The following is a 20630-nucleotide window of genomic DNA, read 5'->3' as shown; positions in this document are numbered from 1 at the left end:
TAGGCAACCCTATAATTTCAGGTAAAAGGTAAAATCGGTGGCACTTGCCTCTATGTCTATATTATCCCACTGGGCTACTTCTCTAGTCGAGTATTTATCATTTAACCTGAAAAGTGCGTTTTCGGGTCTTGTGTCCCTACATTTACGTTTTACATTTCTGTATAGGATAGAAAAAAAAGCCTACTGTAAAATGGTCCTACTTTGCTCCTTGGTAGGTACTATGCTCCAATTAAAAAAAAAGGCCTTAACATCTAATATATTCAAACATATCTTTTTTGGCGGGGCCTATTAATTTGGCGGACATTGGGGTAACTTTGCACCACTAAGTAAAATACATATAGGTAGGAGGTAGGAGCAAAAATACCCCAAACAATGGGTACCTTGTGCTCCTTATTCATAAATTCGTTTTATATTTCATAATGTTAATTTACCGATTAAATATTTTACACAAGATGTTCTTCTTAATATTCAATTCGTCTAAATATTTAATAATTAACTGTTTAAAAAATATTCAAAATTTCCTTAAAGTGTAGCAAATATTGGAGCAAAGTAGAACCATTTCACGGTACTTAGGAGAATTTGATCCACTTGCAGGCTAATCTTAGAAACCCGAAATAAATTTAGAAGTTATATGAAATCTAACACGAAAAGAATGTCTTTTAATTAATCTCTTCCAAAATGAAGTGCTTTTTATAAATTTAATGAGCAATTTTTAGCTACTTTCAACCTAATTACGACTGAAGATTAATTCTTGTTATTACTCACGGCGACATAGATTTGCTATGTCGGACCTGTAGGAGTGGATTATACCTATGTGAATACTATTTTTTGCTACTTACTACATTGTATTGTATTGATGCGATATCTGGGTAATTGATACCCACAATGCTTATTTATGCAAGCCTGTTAAAACAATTATTTATAGGTGTTAATGCTGATATCTGGGATGACTCCTACGTGGGTTAGTTCTGCACCTAGGCAACCCAGACTTAGTCTAGCAGAGCCGATGCCTAGCTACTTTTACAATAATATTGATGGTAAGATGCATTTTATTCATCTTTTTATTTTGACACAATTATATATAATAATATTATACTTTTATTTATTGGTAATTTGTCAGATTCTTTAGGTTACAAAGGTTTCAAAAGAAACAGACAAACATACTACAACATATACACTAGAAAAGGCCAATTCCCTCCTATTTCGTCATTCAGAAATTAAAATTATTTTGTGCGATCCATTTATTCGAAAAACGCTTGCGACCATTTTCTATAGCGTGATATTAGATGTCTCATTAATTTGATTATACCTATATATTGTATTTATTTATTTATAGTCGGCCATGTATTGTTTTGTAACAATTAAAATGTACAATTAACATTAACCAGGTTACCCTGGCACATACGCATTCGGCTACGACGTATTAGACGCAGCCACCGGCAACACCCAGTACCGGAACGAGGAGCGGTACCCCAACGGTACCGTAGTAGGTAGCTACGGGTACCTGGACCCGGCGGGCCGGGCTCATCGGTACCGGTATGTGGCTGATGAGAAAGGCTACAGGTTAGTACCTATATATATCGAAATTCAGATATAGGTTAGCATCTTAGGCATAACATTGAATTGAGATGTGGCAAGAGGTAATTTTACTTTACCTTTATGCATCTTCTTGCTAATAACGTATCCAACATTGAATACAATAAAATTTATCAAGCATCTTTAACGAGTAAAATGGGACTATTTAAGGGTTATTAAATATTAGTAATCAAACCACGAATTAACATTCTAGAACTAATAATTATCAATGGGTAAATAAACCCCACCGTCCCCACCAGAACTAAAATGGACGGTTTTACGTTGGTATCACTCTCAAACTTTTGCCGCTCGTCTTTTTTCATTATTAAACAGGTAACATGATGTTTTTGATATGTATTTCAGGGTAATTAAAGACCGCCCCAATCCCTACACTGCACTAATAGTCAATCCTAATAACGCCATTATGAATACCGATGAAGATACAGTCACTTGGAAGAGGAAGAAACCACACCGTGCTACAGCAAAGCCTGGAATCAGGAGAAACAATGTCATGTCATTTCCGAGTCAATATTTTATTTAACTTCTCTGAAAACATATATTATTTCACAAACTTTTTTGGTTTTATTATAACATAAAACTCTTTTTTCAAGTTTCCTAGAAAGAGCATAAAATGAATCTTCAACCGTCACTTTGACTTTATGAAAATGGTACACAGAATTATTCGTATCGTGTTATTGTTTTTTCCTACAATAGTGAAATGTAAGCTTCTTTATTGCATTAACGACGTATAAGGATATGTTTTGTAAAGCTTATGTACGATTAGTTTTGTTTGCCAGGTACAAACCTCGAGGCAAGAGATGAAAAAACTTTTCCGAATGGAACGCTAGTTGGGACATATCAATATGTAGACGCACAGGGTAACCAAGTGCATGTGAAGTACTTTGCTGATGGAAATAGTTACAGGTGTAGTTTTTTGTTGAACTAAACATAATAATAACTAATAAAAATATCCAGAGGGAAGTACGTTTACTGTGGTGTATAAGTAATTGTTTTTTTTTTAAATCTAAATATACATATAGGTATGTTCACTCGGCTCATTTCCTTTTTCTTAAACGGGTATTTTATGGGTTCTAAGCGTATATTACATTATTTCCAGCATCGACTTAAGAGGATACAAAATCCCAGAAACCGCAGCAGAGACTACCCAAAATTTAACTGCTTCAGTAGCTGAGCCAACCACCGAGGTGACAGATACATTGGTACCCCTAAAATTAGACTTTCCCGTTGTTGACAACATTTACACAATCGAAAACCCGCACAACTATACTAATGATATTTCTAACAATAACCAACAAAATGAAGAAGCGGATGATGAAGACCAGGCCGAAAATTATAATTTTTATAATTCTGTGTTGAAAATACCTACGATTAAAACTGATGAAAAGGTCAAGGAAATAAAGAAAACCATAAGAAAAATTCGACAAACATTGGATATTTTTATGAGAAAAATACCTAATTCATAATTACTTTTACATCGGTCCTGTTTTGTTCGTATTTTATTTTAATAATATTTAATTAATTATACGAACGGGTCTACCGCGATTTAATTTCATTGTTTTTACCTTAAATTCCGAAGTTTCAGCCGATTTGCACCAGCTGTGGTCACGGAAAGACTGACGTCCCAGCAAAATGTCAACGGAAATCTAAGTAAACAACACTAAACTACCCTAAATTAGTTTTTAAACATATAATTAAACTAGCGACCCGCCCCGGCTTTGCACAGGTAGTTCAACAAATTTACAAAAAACCTTTACAAATTATACTAATAAACCTTCCTCTTGAATTCACTATCTATTAAAAAAAAACCGCATCAAAATCCGTTGCCTAGTTTTAAAAATCTAAGCATACATAGGGACAGACGGACGGACAGACAGCGGAAAGCGACTTTGTTTTATACTATGTAGTGACATGTATTCAAAACGCGAGTTTAATTAAGGTGTTATTATTTACTGTCACTAACAGTTAATAATTATTATTCATAAGTTTATTTCAGGCTCATTCTGAAATAAGGAGACGTATTTTTTTGCATATTTACGTTTTTGGATAATAAAACAAACTACTAAACAACTATTACATAAACCAAAGAGGTTTACAATAGTGGCATGCTGGCAAAAGTTGTATGAATATTTAAAGTGAATAAATAAATAAAAAAAAAAACCTATTTTTTTATCATGTCTTATTAGTCGTTATTATTATTTTTTTCAAGTCGTAGGTATCAGGGCATTTCCATTTTAACTTGTACTTTAAAGCGCGACATAAATTCTGTTAGTCACGTTTACCTAACTGTCACTTTGTCACATTGACCGTTGCTTACCGGCCATTAATGGATCTCTATATAAATGACAAAAATAATTAATTGAACCACTTATTGCACTTGTCACCTATAATGTTCATGCTTAATGTAAGTAGCGACATCGTGGCGCTATTAGTCGACGTTACGTAGAGAACCAGGGGTATCTGCGTTATTCTCACATGGTGCCAGTTACAGCATTCATACACAGATGGAGCTAAAATCAAATCTGATAAAATATCAATGGGCCTGGGCCCAATGTGACTTATGACAGAACTTTGTCTTTGATATTAAATTTCCCGAGTTGAAAATGCTTGAACCATTTTCTGCCTTTTATGGCTTGCTTTTATTTTTACATTGATTAGTGGGAAGTGCAAGTTCATACATTTGCTACTAAATGCAATTAACAAAGGTATGAACTTGCTCTTTGCTCTTCACACTAATCAATAGGTAAACGGGCCCTTACTGACACTGACTTGTGTCGCTTTTCCTTTTTATGAAATAAAATAACATTTCAAAATATATCGGATTTCTTCCTTATATTGACTCTTTCTGGCGGACAGAAAACAATAGAGAAATGGCGGCAAGAAATTTTCTTTACCGTAATCGTTTTAATAATATCAAAACCAGCCAGATACCAACACTACAACCAAAGAGTTTTTACTACAACTATACACCTATAAAATACAAAAGAACTTTTTCCCCAACCTAATATGCTCTCTCCTACGCGTTTGGTCTTACACGTCAGAATTCACTAAACAAGTAGTAACTTGTAAAGAATAGTAAACATTTACGATTCTATACGTATGTAAATATGTATATTATAACACAACAAGTAAAATTTAGTCGTTTCGTTAGCTTGAAAAGCAGAGCCCTTGCGTTCTAACTAAGTAGTATAATTTAAGCATTATGTATTGTATCTTACGTTTTATCCCATTATAACCATTATTACCTTTGCACTTATTATCGGAGTATGAACGCGTTTGAACGGGCTGTATAGGAGGGCGTTTGCTTCCATACGGTTTTTAATTATTTCCGCGCTTCCCGCACGCCCATTAAAAGAAAGGAAACGTTTTTATGCCCACCATTCATGAGAGTAGTCGACTGTGTGGTCTAATAGGGTATGGGGTCGTACAAAACTAAACAAATAAAATAAATACACTTTACCGTAACGTTCCCTTAATTAAACTTAAAATAGGAAAAATCGTTACATAAATGTCTTCGTCTCGGAGTAGGTCAATATTATTATCAAATTCAAATTCAAATCACTTTATTGCCAAAACATGATAGTACAAAAAATAGCAATATTTATGATGGTTTATTATTTTTGTATGTGGGTACTTTTGCACCTTGTAGCTTTTCCTCAGTCACCCGTTGACCATGAACGCTGTGATGGGTTCGAAACGTCGGGATGTATAATTAGAATAAATTCAATATGCGCGATATAATCCGTTTTTATGGTTTTATTTCAATAATGGTTTATATTGGTGCAAACACGATGTGCAGGGAGTCATATCATATCAGTATCAAATCTGCTGTAAAATCACTAGTTTTGTTACCCAGGCTTGTGTGGAATTAACACAAACAAAATCAAAAACATATACATTGACATTTCTGTATTATAAAAGTAGGTTTTTACAAAGTTCGACTGGGCCTAATTAAATTAAATTAAATTAAATTAAATTAAATTAAATAATCATTTATTGCAGATCATAACAATCCATAGATTTTGTTAGTTTGTCTTAAGCTAAGTACCTAATACTAGTGTTAGTAATTAAATAAGTTATTCTACAACTAAAAAGAACTAAACACCATAATGTTTAATGCAATAATATAATCATTTTAGGTATCAATAGTCTCAAGGTATTTAAAATACTGTACTTGAAAAATACATTACCAGGTCAGGTTTTTTTTGTCCATCTAACTGGTCTAAGGCCTGTCATATATTTTAGCTCGGACTTGGCCAAAACTTCATTGCATATAGAGCATCACACATCAGTTTCTAAATCGTACTCAATTTTTTTTCCGGCTTAAAGATTTCAACTTAAGATAAGTCCTACCAAAACGTATTATAAATCAAAGAAAACTCGGTAAGTATGTATTACACTATGAGATGACGTAAGTATCTTGTATTGTTCAATAGCGTTGTTAAGACTGCGTAGAGCAAAATTAGCGAATAAGACAGTCACCGTTTTATACGGTTTAGTTATAAAGATACCCAAGTGAGGTAATGCGTGTGACAGGCGATGGACTACTTTACCAATAGTAAAGTATGGCGTGTTGACTGAATGTGCTATGAGGATAGTATGTACGGAGGGGCTTGTCAACGTTAGTCTACATATTGTTATTCCAAATGCTGATTTATGCTAATAAGTTGAGGGCTGTGCTCTGTTTTAAATGTTATAAGGAAATATAAAGAGTAAGAGAAAGTTTCAAGGAAGGTGTTTACATTAGGAAGTTATTTCCTAAATACCTGGTATTTTTTTTATTTACCTATAATTTAAGTAAATAAGTGATGGCACCAGTCATGGGACATTTAAGCGAAAATTCAAAGTATTTGTGATATTTCACTGATACATGTAAAAGTTCTACCGGTTAGTGTGTTAAAAGTTGAATGTCCTATTCGTCTTTTAAATTTCAAGCGTGTTGTATGAATGGTTTCCACATACTTAACAAATTAAAACTATGTTTTTTTTCTCCAGCCATGGACACCGAAGCTCCAGTAATCAAATGGAACCCCGGTAATGGAGGTGGATCCAGTAATAGGCCCCCCCATAATAATCATTACCCTATCAGTATAAAATATTGGAATAGGGAATAAGTTTTTGACAAAAAAATAATTTTTGGTATAAGCTTTTGTCGCTCAATGTATTTTTCTTTTCACAGCCAACTAATACTCATCGAGACAATTCTAACAACCCCAAATACAATTATTTTGCGTTGTTTTATCACAGAGTTCCCATGGCCACCTCCATCATCAGATCGGGCCCATGTTATCATAATATTGCATTGTCATCCAATTTGCATACGTATGCAAAATTTCGACTCAATCCAAAATCTGATTTGACCCATACTAACTAACATACAAACTACTTATATATAGGCTATAAAATTATGTCATTCATCCAGGTTTGGTGCTAGTAATGCTAACCTGGCAATAATTACACTTAATTATTAGATATTGTGCAATATTCATCGTAACGACTGACGGCGTTATGATTATGACCCGAGAATCGTAAATAAACCCGTTTTGTGCAGATGTAAGTAATAACCTCACTACAGTAGAAACGAACACACAAAGAGAAAACATGTACGACTACCGAACTTATTATTTTTAAAATACCTATTCATTTAATGCAATAATATTATACTTCCTATAATTTGCAGCAAACTGACTATCGATGTGGGAGATGGATAGTTCACATTCCTCAGTGCTAATGAAATAAGGTATATTTGTGTAACTCCGAATACTTCAAAATGTCGCCTAATTCCGTAAATCACCCTTTATTCTATCATATTTGAGTCCATTTTTGGAATTTAATGCCATTCTGAACTTTTCGGAATTGTCCGAATTAATACTTTAATTAGGAAGACTTCTTTTATAATAGATTGTTATTGGACTTTTAAATTACGAAGAGCAACCTGAAAGTTTATAGAAAACAGTATTAAGTAGGCCGTCACTGATTAGGTAGGAGAGCTGGAAGACATTTTTTTAGGGTAGGTATTTGAGGCAAGCTGAGAATTTGTCTTAAAATTTTCCTATCTATAGAACTGCAGACCTCGTTGGGGGGTTAAATGGGGGGCGGGGCTAAATCAAACCGGCAGCAACATTAATTTTCGCTAAACATGCATGAGAGTCAAATCGGCACTCTTCGAACTGTTATATACACACCTAATTATTTGCTTACCCCGTGATACTAAAATGAAGGTGAAGCATTGACAGTAATATTACTGTATAAAACTCGAATAGGTACTAGCTGTGGTACTAGAAAAAACATTGTCACTCGCAATTTACTCTTTAAATATGGATCTACTAGTATCCTAAATCTTTTAGTGTGTAAGTTTGTACAGTGTATTCTGAGTGAATAAACTATTTGCGTTGTATTCAAGAGTTTTCTTCGCAACTCCAACGGAGGCCGGCCTATAACAAAACGCGACACGATTATCTTGCATCGTCTAATTTTAACAAATTTTGCTGTTATGATAAATATCGTATCATAATTTAGGTTTTAGTCCGTTAGTGCTCTATACGCTACTCACATCATCACAGGACTAACTAATGTAGTTTAAGAAGAAGCGTAACATAGTAAGGTGAAGTAGACCAATAGCACTACTGCTTATATAACTCGTCTCGCGTATGAGTGACATATTGTACGTAGGTAATGTAACTAATGTAATTTTTCAACACCAAAATTGGAAAATGTTAAGTTGCTTTTTCAACGTCGTATTTTAGTTTAACAAATAAATTAAAACAGGACTTTGTCACCGGCAGCATAAAGAACAAATTTCATTGAATGATAAGTAGTGGATATGTGAAACTATTCAGATTCCGTAACCACTTTAGACAATTACTTCAACGCGCGCTTGTATTGGCTTTGGCATTATGTTGTCTTCAAATGTTGACAACCTTTTATTGTTCAGAATGAGAACATAACTTACGTTGAGATTTCTTTTATTAAACCAAAAAGTTTTAGGTACCAGACTTCATGTAATTTCCTATAAACTATTTTCGTGTATAAAATACATAATATAGGTATATTTTGAACAGTCAGGCTTAAATTATCCAAACTTTTAACGCATTTTATCTTTCCTATACATCATTTAAAATAACCAAATAATTCAGTAAAGTATTGTCGTAATATGCAAATAGCAATTGTTTCTTAAAGAGAATTAGTTGACTTTTTTAGTCTTTTCCCAGGATCTGAATATCGTGAAACCGGAAATTTATTATCTGACTGTCGGTCGTCGGTTTAGTTAACGCTGTAGTAATTACGGGATCGAAACATATATGCAAAACCGAAATTATAATATTTCCTCATAAAAGGAACGCTTATAGCCTGAGTTAATTTTCACACGTAAACTGATGCAAGTGCTGTAATCATCAAACATTATTCAATGAACTACTGCTTACCAAGCAATCCTACTCCATCGCAAACTAATATCTCTATCGCATATACACATAACTAGTTGAAATGAGATAGAACATCGAATCGAGAGTTTTGTTAAGTATGTAATTAGATCGAGCTTTACGCTTTGCTACACTTAGCAGTGCAATGTTGCATGTCAAATTGCAGACTCCTTCTGATAACTGCGTACATTTGAATTATTTTATGTATATGGGTGAGAAATGACATAAGCTAAGGTAATAGTAATTGTTGTTTTCTTTTATATAAAGTATGTACTATAAGATTTCACGAATCATTTTTATGGTAATTTACGAACTCAAATTAAAGACCAACACTACATATAAGTATTATATTTAATCTGCAGGTAACCTAACTTAGGTTGTGTTCATGTTCCTTGTTAAAAATATATGGCTGTTTGCCAATACGATTTTTTAATTTGTCATTGATTATTATTGATTGAACTACAAATTATTACATGCGTGATGCTGTAGGGAATAAAGCTCTGTTCAGTGTGCCTTTTCATAAAGATTCTCTCAATATTTTCATTGCGCGTATCCAATAGATTCTAGTACCTAGTTGTAATTATCGAAGAACAAAAAATCAACTAGTTACCTACCAGCCAGGACAATAAGGCAGGTATAGGTGGTATATGTAGGTGACTACTGTAAACAACCTAACGAGTAACTTCTTCTTACCCTTCTTCTACAAACAGGCACATTTTTTACGGTATCGTAAAATTGTTCTAACTTCACAAAAACAAAGCGTAACGGCCATCAAATCTCATTTGTAAAAACTAGTCCAAGTATAACAATCGGGCGCGGGTTGTTACGCCTCCGTTACCTGATCTCGTGTTTTCCCGGCGCCCACCACCGCGCCACATATAAAGTCCCCGCGTGGTTTCACTCGCCACATTCGTAAACTTGCTACCGAAAAGCGTACTCCTTTTTTCGGTTTTTAGTGTGGTGCTTTAGTGTTTCGAAGAGAAAATGGCTTTCAAGGTGATTATGGTTATTTTATGGTACACCATCCCCAACCTCTTAAATCACGTCATATTTACAAATTTACATGTAACTGAACTATACCTAAATTATCATTATCGCCTGTTAATAAAATGACAAATGATTATGAAATTTTCATTATATCCATAAAAAATATTCAATGGACATCCAGTGACTGAATGAATAATTAACCCAACAACAGTGTAACAGAATGTTGTATAAATTCTCGACAAATTTCATGTTCGGAAGTACTTATGTCAAAAGAATTTTCTAATAGCTGAAGGCGGGAAGCCAATATCTGATTAAATGATAACCTAAGTTTCCTTCCCGGTTATTAAATCGAAGGTAATTAAATGAGTCGTTGCTTTAACACAGTCTAATTATAACTTATAAGCTAGTTTGCTCATCATGCACATTAGAAAAATTGAATTCTCAGTTTGATTGAGCTTACTATTGGTTATTATAGTAAGCTCAAATTGAGAATATCACATCAATTCTACGGTAAATCAATGATATTGTATTTATAGCAAAACTTAGTAAAGGATGACTCACACTAGACCGGGCCGGGGCCGGGCAGGAGCTTCCGGCGCTTTGTTTTCTATGGAAAGCACCACGTGATCAGCCGTCATAGAAAATGACATGTTGGACTCCTCGGCCCGGGCTCGGTCTAGCGTGTCATCCTTTATAGTTACGTCTCTTTTGGATGGATAAAAATGTATAGGGTGCGTTGGGGTAAGATTGAACGGATTTTTTATGAGGGATAAGACAAAAATCGTCCGTATGCCGAAGCATTACGGGGGCGACCTTTCATCTTACCCCGCATGAAAAACCCGTTCAATCTTAGCCTAACGCACCCTAAGTAAAGTTGTTAATAACTGACCAGAGTCCGTTTAAGCTAACTTTGCACCGATTTGATTAAAACAGTGAGCGAGTCTCATTATAAACAACATATTTTAGTATGAATTTGACATTAACGATGATAGATCCATGATGATAGTAGTAGTAGTAGTAAACTCTTTATTGTACAAATATACACATAGTGCCACAGTTTGTTGTTACAAATGCGATGCCTTGGTCCGACTCTACAATTATTATCGCACAGTTCACACACTCTTTTTGTTATTATTATATGTGTAGGTACAACTATTAAACTTATCCTCATTATAGCTTGTTTACTACATTTGGGAGTGTGCGAAAGCGGGTAGGGTAGAACCAAGTTCACTGCTAAGACATTGCAATTACAAAGTGTGGGAGTGTTACCATAGTTGTCAAATTAAAATGAGATTGTGCCTTATTTTAAGGCTTCCACACTGTACCACGTCTCGCGTAAGTAGGCGCACGCAGAATTCGCTCGAACTGACTATACCATTTCATTTTTCCACCCAATAACCTTCTAATTCGGGCACCTTTACGTCACTACATATTTGTCTAAGGACCGATACAGGCGCGCTGCCACCCGACTGCAAGCCAACTGCAACGTCGGCCGATACAAGTTGCAGTCGGGTTGCAGTCCGTCTGTACCGGCCCTAAGTGAAAACAAAAGTGAACTTAAGTCATGACAAGAAAACATTCCACATAACTGCGGTGACAATAACCGGCATCTTCTGAAAGCTGTGGGAGTACAACGAAAAAAGTTACCTTTGTTTTATCGATGATGTATTGATAATACAATAAACCCATTGTTTACCTACTTCAAAGATGATTTTATTAAGTCAGCTTGTGAATTAAACATCTACTTAGTTGTGGTTTCACTATCGTTTAGTTGATGATTATGGTATGTAAATAGATGATATAATAGCACCAATATTCGCAGTTAAAATATCAATATAAAAAAAATGTAAATCATATAATATAAAATTTCATAGATAACTTTTTGAAAAAATTATGTGTGGGGTTAGTACTTATACGTTTCGAAATTACAAAGTACTTAGTTAACATACATGACACCAGAATATACATGGCATTTAAAAATATGATTGAATGTCACAGTTTCACTACACACATCAGTTTTCTACAAAATGTTAATATTATTACAGTATTACTAACAGTATTTATAGTATACATAGTGTAGCTCTTAATAGCTCTAATCTCTTTACATAATTATAAACTGAATATTTCTTTTATTCTGTAATTAGTGAATATTTAGTAGGGTGTCCATTTTTGACCGAGTTACAAACCCATAAAATTACAAAATAAAGAAAAAGTAGAGCGCCATAAGTTAATTTATTCAAAAGTAGGTACACTATAATTAATCTGCTATGAAAGTTAGTTTGATACTATTAATGCATAAGTGTTTTAATTCTACCGTAACACATTTTACATTCTTTTGAATTAGCTGTCAAATAATATTATAGTTTTGGTATAAATTCATATATTTTTCCCTTGCAAATATAATTCAAATACTACCTACCGTTTGATCATGTGGTACCTACCGTACCTTTCTTGATACATCGTGTTCTTTTTAATTTGTTAATTTCAAGGGTATATTCCTGAGCGTAAATTTAGTTAATTTTAAACAAGTACCTTGTACTTTACTTTATACCCGACCTTACAACTTGCAGTAAATCTGATTCCTGGTCATACAAAGATATAAAAATGATTAGCACAATAGAGGCGTAAACGAAGAAGCTTCTGACGGCATATTTTTACATCTATCTCATCTCATTTGTTAAAATTTTCAGCTAACAATCGTAGCCCTGGCGCTAGTGGCGTGCGCACACTGTCGGATGTTCACATACGTCCGGCCCTCTGAATCTAAGTCCACGGCGACCGTCCAGCGCGCGCAGCCTCGCCTGGGCTTCGAGCACCACGTCTCCGAGGATGAACACGTTGACTATTATGTAAAATCTTTTTACATTTACAATACCGTACAATTGTGTGACTGGAAAAATGGGGTCAATTTTTTGGGGTGCAGAAACCGTAGCCTATGGATTTTTCCAAAGGTGTCATTTGCTGGATGTCAACACTGGATTCATAGGCAAATACAATAGGTACTACTGTATTACATCACAGATGCCTCCTCGGGAGTTCTGGAAACGTTAAGCATGAACACAACATTACATACCTGATTATCTGATTTTATTGCAATCGAAATAACATTTTGCTGTGCTTCACCTCCCTAGCTTAGGCGGGTGTCACAGGGCATTTCACTCGGAAGGCGCATCAGTGTGATAACCGCCTTACACATTACTATAAAATATAAAACTACTAATACTATAAATATAAACTAAAATCTATAAATAAAATATACGTCTGCGTGTATTAATTTATAGATGTAATAAATTTGAATACTAAAAAGATACAGTCAACGAGCGAAAGGCGGACCTAACATATAATAAGGCGTTCTCCATCATCCGATTTAGCAACATTTAAATGTCTAATAATCCTTCTAGTCTAGAGAAGACTTTATTCAAGTGTTAGTCGTAAAGTCAGTCATACGAAATGCCCCAGTGCTTACTCCAATATACACATTACACTTCAATTACCACTTTCATTGCAATGGCTTTCCATTACCATTTCAATATTCACTGTTTCACTTTTAACCATCATGTAAGTATTATTCAAGTGTATATAAAATGCCGTTTACTTCGAATAAATGTTGAATCGTTAAACTGCAATAAAAACTCTAGAAATATACTTAAAGAAAACATTACATCTTCAATACCTGTTGGTAATAATTTTTAAATTTGGTTCGTAGATATTTTGATTTTCATACTTACATTCAAAATCAAATTGTAATAAACTATATAATAATATACCAGTAAATAATACCAAAACACAGATATTAAAAACATTGACAATAGAAGAAATTTACAAAGTTATTGTAAAGGTAAAAAGTTTTCAGTTTGGACGCCAGACTAGAATTATTACATGTAAACATCATCGAATAATATTTATCACTTAACGGATACCGAAATGACATTAAATTGACGGAAACCGAAAGCGACGTGCGAATTTGTAGCACGACGGGTATGGAAATGAAACCAATCAAATATTCAAACGGTTATACAAAACGCAACGAAGTAGCGTTGCAACGCTCGCAAACTATTATGTATAGCAATGACATTAATGCATGCTAGGATTATAATGAGTAAGTGTTATTCGTTACAGTAAGTGTTATTCTTTTGTTTTTAATTATGGAACTGTGATAATCAGAATAAATAAATAATAATAAATATAGGACATTTATACACAAATTGACTAAGCCCCACGGTAAGCTCAAGAAGGCTTGTGTTGTGGATACTAAGAGCCATGGCTCAGGGTCAGGAACAAATATCTGTGTCATCAACGTCACACAAATAACTACCCTTACCGGGATGCGAACCCGGGATCATCTGCTTTATAGGCAGGGTCACTACCCACTAGGCCAGACCGGTCGTCACAATGGGATTAATTATGTAGATCATAATGCTATAAGTATAAGTAATTAACTTTTACAAACATAACCGAAAAACGATCATTCACAAAAGTCATATCATGTTCATTTGTGAAAAGAAAATAAATTAAACAGGTAGGTAAGTACTTAAGTAGTGAGTTTTAAAAACGTGTATTCACATTTGGCAAGATATTTTTCACTAAATAATTAATATAAGTAGTTCCAGCAGGCGTTCTACATGACAGAAGGCCTCTACGTATTGGAGTTATGTATGTATGTATGTATGTATGTAAACACTTTATTGTACATAAGACAGATTACAAACACAATAAAAGAACATAAATATATACAATGTACAAAGGCGGACTTATCCCTATAAGGGATCTCTTCCAGTCAACCTTTGAGCAATTGAGAATGAAACAATAAACAGATCAAGATAGACAAACGAACACTATGAACAGAAAGTAAATTATGGTTCAATTATTACAAACGTAAATAATTAAAACCTGTAATCTAGAATATAAAATAAACATATATATACAATACATATCCATATAAACACAAATATATACCCATAAATACATATATATACATATATATATATATATATATATTATCACAACTAAATAAATAATCTTAGTACTCAACTAAGTACAACACAAGTCATCAGAAAGCCACAACTTATGTAATTTTCCCTTGAGTGATGCTACCGACTGGGACTGTCTAAGGGACAAGGAGGGAGGAGGAGGGTTAAGGGAGGGAGGGAAGTTATATCCCCACGTAAGCCTATCAAAAGACTGGGATATCTAAATGGATAGCAATAATTTAAGTATTATATTAATGAACATGTTATAAGAACTTTTATGCTAACGGTGCTTTCAATCAAAAAATTCTAAATACAGACCAATAATATCATGCTATTCACGCTATTATTTAAATTCAGGTAATTATAATATAATAATAACCTGGAACATATAATAATAATTGATGTGATTAAATTAAATATTTTTTAATTACTGAGGTACGTTAATAGCAAATTGTGAAAAAAATATACTTTATAAAACCATGAAGTCATTTCAAAATCGAATCTTTCACTTTAATTTTAACAGGGTGATAAAAAATAATATAAGTACTTTTACCTCTACATGATCATAAAATTAATTGGCGATTATCGTTCAATAGTCGTAACAGCTATAAATACTAATTCATTTTAAATAAGTACACAATACAATAAATATATAAATGTCGGAAAAGATTATATTTAATAGGTTTTTGTTTGTTTTTTATGTGTTTACATACAGGAAAATATTTTTTCGCTAAAAGAAAACCTATATATAATGATATTTGCTAATTTCATCGAACAAATTAAGCGGGGACAGAGATACGATATTTCTTGTTTAGTAAAATTAAACTAGACTAGACTAAAAAGGTCGAGAAGAAGTATTAGTAATCACTGCATAATGTAGACAATAAAGAGTAGATATAAATCAGTTTTATATTCATGAATAAGCAGGAATTCTCATACAAACGACACTTCCTGTGTCGCATTCTGTTAGTTGACAGTCGCACGCGCTTCTTCGCAAACTTTTGGCGGTGGTGCCAGTGACAAGAGGTCGCGATTTATAGGCGGTTGATATCTAAACAAAATCGTGTATTTTTTTTTGTATCTATTATAAATACTGCGTAAAAATCCTACGAAATTCAAATTGTTACCGAGATTTTTAGTAGAATAATCAAACTAAGTACAGTCTGATTTAAATAAGCCCTTTATTTAAATAAGTCATCTTAGAGAGGGTTCTTTATCCACAATCTCAGGTTTGAAAGCCACACGCCTCACAATTATGCCAACAAGGTCGTATTTCATAAAACTGCGAGTTACAAGTATGCTGTTTTCTTCTCTTTATTATGGTTAACCTTATTGAAAAAGAGTGTCCCAGAATTAAAGAACAATAACAAAAGTTTATGAATTAAACGGAAGTCGTGTACACAACTTTAAATAAAATCGGTCATTACAAACATCAACATTATATTACCGAGTTTAGTAACTTGTGAAAAAACTCCAATACTTATTTGCACGAATTTGATTGTTCATAAACAAAAATCTAGTCAAACTAAATTAGTAAGAAATATACGAAGGAATACAATACAATACAAATCCTCTTTATTGCACAATCTGAAAATAAATTTACAAGGAAACACACATAATACATAAAGACAGAGATAAAAAAGGCGGCCTTATCACTAATGAGCGCATACCCGTAAAATCCAGTTATCTATGCCATAAAAAAATGCTAATAGCATATCTGCTCGCTCCTCTCTCGTCACATAACCAGTGCGCGACAGCGGAAGCACTTACATAATGATCGTCATTCGTAAAACGTTTCACTGCGATAAAAGAGCGATCTGTGAGGATTTGCGCTAGTTAGTATGTGCATAGCTGTGACATTGTTTATGTAATGATAGTTTAAACTTCTAAAGTATTACGATGGAAGGGAAACGTGAGTAGAATGATGGAATTTTAAATACCTGTACATAACAGGTAGTTCTATTGATAAGGAGGGGTGTCGAGATCTTTTTAATCGTCTATAATATTGGAGATCCACGAGAGGAAAGCTAAGGTACCTAGGTAGTAGAACGTTTCAAGGTAGGTACATTTTGGGGACATTTGATAATACTACAATTACTACGAGTGTTAAAAATGAATTCCCGATATTTGGGCACAGTTCTAAATGCCCTCTTCATACAGTAACATTTATTATTTTAGTTACCTGCAGCATACCTTAGAATTAATATATGACAGTTACTGTTTATTTTATTTACCTTGCCCTGTTATTATGTTAGTAAGCTAAAGAACCACTTCCCGATTTCCGATTGAGTTGTAATTTTGCATACATATGTAAACCGGATGACAATACAATAATTATTATGATGAAATGGAGCTGATCTGACGATGGAGACAGGAGGTGGCCATGGGAACTGGGTCTGTGATTAAACAACGCAAACGAATTGTGTTTGGGTTTGTTAGAATTGTCTCGATGAGTATTATTTTTATAGATAATGTTTCTTTATCTGTTTCAGGCGTATCCAAAATACGTCTTCAAATATGGAGTGAACGACTTCCACACTGGTGATATCAAAACTCATCACGAGAGCCGCGACGGCGATGTAGTCAAAGGTAAGATCACTGTGTGTACTCAATTCGTATACCTGACTTTATTTACAACAAAGAGAGAGCCGACTTCGCAAAACATCATTTTTTGGTTTTCATCACGAGTTACTATAAAAAAAATATCCTGCCTGCTGAACCTGGAGAATAGGTAAATGATAGGTACTTACCTATAATATTCGAAGAGATCTTTCGATTTCTCCAGGTTCTCATTAGAATCGGACGATGTACTGACAATGGGACATGGCGTACTCGTACCGTACCAAACTGAAATAGATGTCAGTCATATACTAAAGAAAAAGTGACCAAGCCCTCTGGTCACTTTTTCTTTAGTATGACATATATGTATGTTTTTAATTTACAAATAATAGTTTCGTAGGATTTTTAGTACATATAGTTGTGTATGTACTTAAAAACACAAACCAAAAATATTTAATAATATAGTTTAATTTGTTCCCTAGTTGGGACGTACAGTCAAGTGTAAAAATATGGGTGCATATAACTTACTCAAAATAGTTCCTAATTATTTTTGAGTATGATGTGTGCACCCATATTTTTACACTAGACTGTACCTAACTATCCATATCCATACTAATATCCATACTAATATTATAAATGCGAAAGTGTGTCTGTCTGTTACCTCTTCACGCTTAAGAGGCCGGTGTCGATTTTAGTCGCAAAAATGTAAAATTGATAGATTTAGTCCGTGAAATTTTACACCTTTTGTTACCTAATTGAAATAACAAGTACTGGTATCTATTAGCACGTCTTCTTATCTTACCTTTTATCCGATCAGTTTTTTGAAAACAGACTCACTAAATTAGTAATGTTTGCTTTTCTGATGGACGTTTAGGTAAACGCGCGTAAAGCACTGATTTTGTCGCTCGTATTTGTAAATTTCGTTAAGTTTGGACTGCTAAACATGGTAATTTTGTATTACACATATCCTGTACTTGACGTTTATCAGACAACATTTTTATTATTATGACTTGGAAGTAGTGTAAATGAAAGTTAGACGAAATCAATTTTCCCCAGAAATTACTTCAAAACAAGTGACAATTTCTCTGAAAATCTACTTAATTTCAACGTAATTTTGATACGTAAACAATCTACAACATTTGCTGAAACTATTCTTATACATCAATTTGTATAATTTACCACCATGACTTTTTGATGAATTTTTAAAAACTGCCCCTTCTCTTCATGCATTACCGGTGACGCACGCTCGCGACCTCATTATTAAAAGGCAAGATGAGAAGACGTGCTAATAGAAATCAATACTTGTTATTTAGATATTACGTAACAAAACGTGTATAATTTCAACGACTAAATCTATCAATTTTACATTTTTGCTCCAAAATCGACTACGGCCTCTCCGCTGAACCGATTTAGTTGAAATTTGGTATAGAGATAGTTTGATTCCCGGGGAAGGATATAGGATAGTTTTTATCCCGAAAATCATCTCTTAAGAGGGTGAAAAGCGGGGTGGAATCATGGTGGAATTGAGATAATTAATGAGTTGCCTTGTGTAATTTGTATTATGCTCAAATTGAATGATTGCTATAAGACTTTCTCCAGGCGCTAAACTTATTCTAGCTGCTGTTACTGATTCCACGCAGACGAAGTCGCGGGCAAAAGCTAGTATTTTATAATTTTACAAATCGGCCTAGCCTAGTTTTCTTCTTCTTCTTCTTCTTCGTCGTTCCCTCATGACTGAGGATCGTGACCAAGAACTATATCCCTCCATTTAACGCGATCAAGGGCTATGTGGGCTGCCCTCTGCATGGAACCACATGCTTGTCTAATGGAATCCGACCATCTTGCCGGGGCTCTTCCTCTAGCGCGCTTGCCTTCAACTTGCCCCAGTATGATGTCACGTTCGAGGCTGTGGTGCGGCGATCGCATTATGTGCCCAAAGAATCTGAGAGCCCTTTCCTGGCAGATTGTTGAGAGTCGTTTGGTAATTTTTAGTTCTCTCAGAATGGACTCATTTGTTCTCATTGCGGTCCATGGGATTCTTAGCATCTTTCTCCAACACCACATCTCGAAAGCATCGATTTTGCTCTTGTCCAAGCTTTTGATGCACCAGGTTTCTGCACCGTACATAAAGATGGAAAATACAATACAATACAATTATATTAAAGCCTAGTTTTGGGCAACATTAAATAATTTAATTTATAATTTTTTCTTGTGACCAATTTTTTTACTAAAAAATAATGTCCTAAATCCGATACGTTTGAGAGGATTCCTTGGCTCAAGGTTTTTACATACGTTTTTCGATTTTGTATGCCAATGTGAGAAGGTAACGCAGCGGGAAATACTCAATGGGTTTCCATAGAGAAAACCGTAACCGTATTTGACTAAATAAACACTATGTAAACCTAAAAATAATATAAAATCCGTCGTTTTCAGGTCAATACACAGTCGTGGAGCCGGACGGTTCCCTGCGCACTGTGGACTACACGGCCGACAAACATAACGGGTTCAACGCGGTCGTGCACAAGACGGCGCCCATCTCCCAGCACGAAGCCGCTCTTCTTCACCATCACCATCATTAGTGTTTACTATATTAGTTCATAACTTACTTGTGTCAACGCAGGGAGAAAAATTTTGCTCTAGAATTTACTGGACTGTTTTGCATATTCGTTGTTTTTTAATTATGCCAATGGAAAAAAACTCCAGTCTTTGCTGAGTGGGTCATATGGCACACATTAAAAGTTTCGTCGGGTATTTTTTGTATGTACTTAATATTTACAATTTTAACATGTTAAAGTTAATGAAAGATCTTGTTAGATATATAATATTAGAGGAAACTACATTCGGTGTAGCTGTTTGGTCAGATACGAGTGTCTTGGTTAAGCAATACGCATCCGCCTACTTACCTGCGTTGATTTAAGTTGACGTTACTAATTTAATGAAAAACAAACGAACATTGTTGACAATTGCTAAATTCTTAATGAATTTATTGGATACGATCTCTCATAGTCGTACTGTGTCTTAGAAGGCCTTATGCTCGATTTTGCTAAGTTTTAAGTGTTACTGTTATTTAAATCTAGGTTATTGTTGATTAGATTTAAGT

The 20630-nt window shown here is 34.2% G+C and overlaps 2 protein-coding genes and 2 long non-coding RNA genes across 4 annotated transcripts in view; all 4 read left to right on the top strand.

Annotated features, from left to right (window-relative positions):
• LOC134743050 (uncharacterized) overlaps nt 1–20630 on the top strand; it is a 28003-nt gene that overhangs the window by 3210 nt on the left and 4163 nt on the right. The gene's annotated exons all lie outside the window — the stretch shown is intronic.
• On the top strand, nt 927–2116 carry LOC134742743 (cuticle protein 16.8-like). Its single transcript, XM_063675931.1, has 3 exons — nt 927–1037; nt 1389–1563; nt 1939–2116. The coding sequence occupies exons 1-3, from the start codon at nt 932–934 to the stop codon at nt 2114–2116; spliced, it is 459 nt and encodes a 152-aa protein (XP_063532001.1). The 5' UTR covers nt 927–931.
• On the top strand, nt 2236–2981 carry LOC134742729 (uncharacterized). The gene is made up of 3 exons (XR_010127961.1): nt 2236–2295; nt 2373–2499; nt 2693–2981. It is a non-coding gene; the product is annotated as an uncharacterized LOC134742729 (long non-coding RNA).
• LOC134743048 (cuticle protein 19-like) lies at nt 9730–20159 on the top strand. The gene is made up of 4 exons (XM_063676329.1): nt 9730–10010; nt 12692–12850; nt 17464–17560; nt 19964–20159. Exons 1-4 carry the CDS (start codon nt 9999–10001, stop codon nt 20107–20109), a joined length of 414 nt encoding a protein of 137 aa, XP_063532399.1. The 5' UTR covers nt 9730–9998; the 3' UTR covers nt 20110–20159.

The sequence above is a fragment of the Cydia strobilella genome, chromosome 7 (genome assembly GCF_947568885.1).
Source record: "Cydia strobilella chromosome 7, ilCydStro3.1, whole genome shotgun sequence".
Taxonomy (NCBI): domain Eukaryota; kingdom Metazoa; phylum Arthropoda; class Insecta; order Lepidoptera; family Tortricidae; genus Cydia; species Cydia strobilella.
This window is presented reverse-complemented; position numbering and strand designations above follow the sequence as displayed.

Bases quoted from the DNA above. Each gene is read 5' to 3' on its own strand.
- LOC134743048 (XM_063676329.1), top strand. The intron at 12,851-17,463 runs GTAAAATCTTTT...TATCTGTTTCAG, and splicing joins ATGAACACGTTGACTATTAT to GCGTATCCAAAATACGTCTT. The intron at 17,561-19,963 runs GTAAGATCACTG...CGTCGTTTTCAG, and splicing joins CGACGGCGATGTAGTCAAAG to GTCAATACACAGTCGTGGAG.
- LOC134742743 (XM_063675931.1), top strand. From the start codon at position 932: ATGCTGATATCTGGGATGACTCCTACGTGGGTTAGTTCTGCACCTAGG. The intron at 1,038-1,388 runs GTAAGATGCATT...AACATTAACCAG, and splicing joins CTTTTACAATAATATTGATG to GTTACCCTGGCACATACGCA. The intron at 1,564-1,938 runs GTTAGTACCTAT...TATGTATTTCAG, and splicing joins GCTGATGAGAAAGGCTACAG to GGTAATTAAAGACCGCCCCA.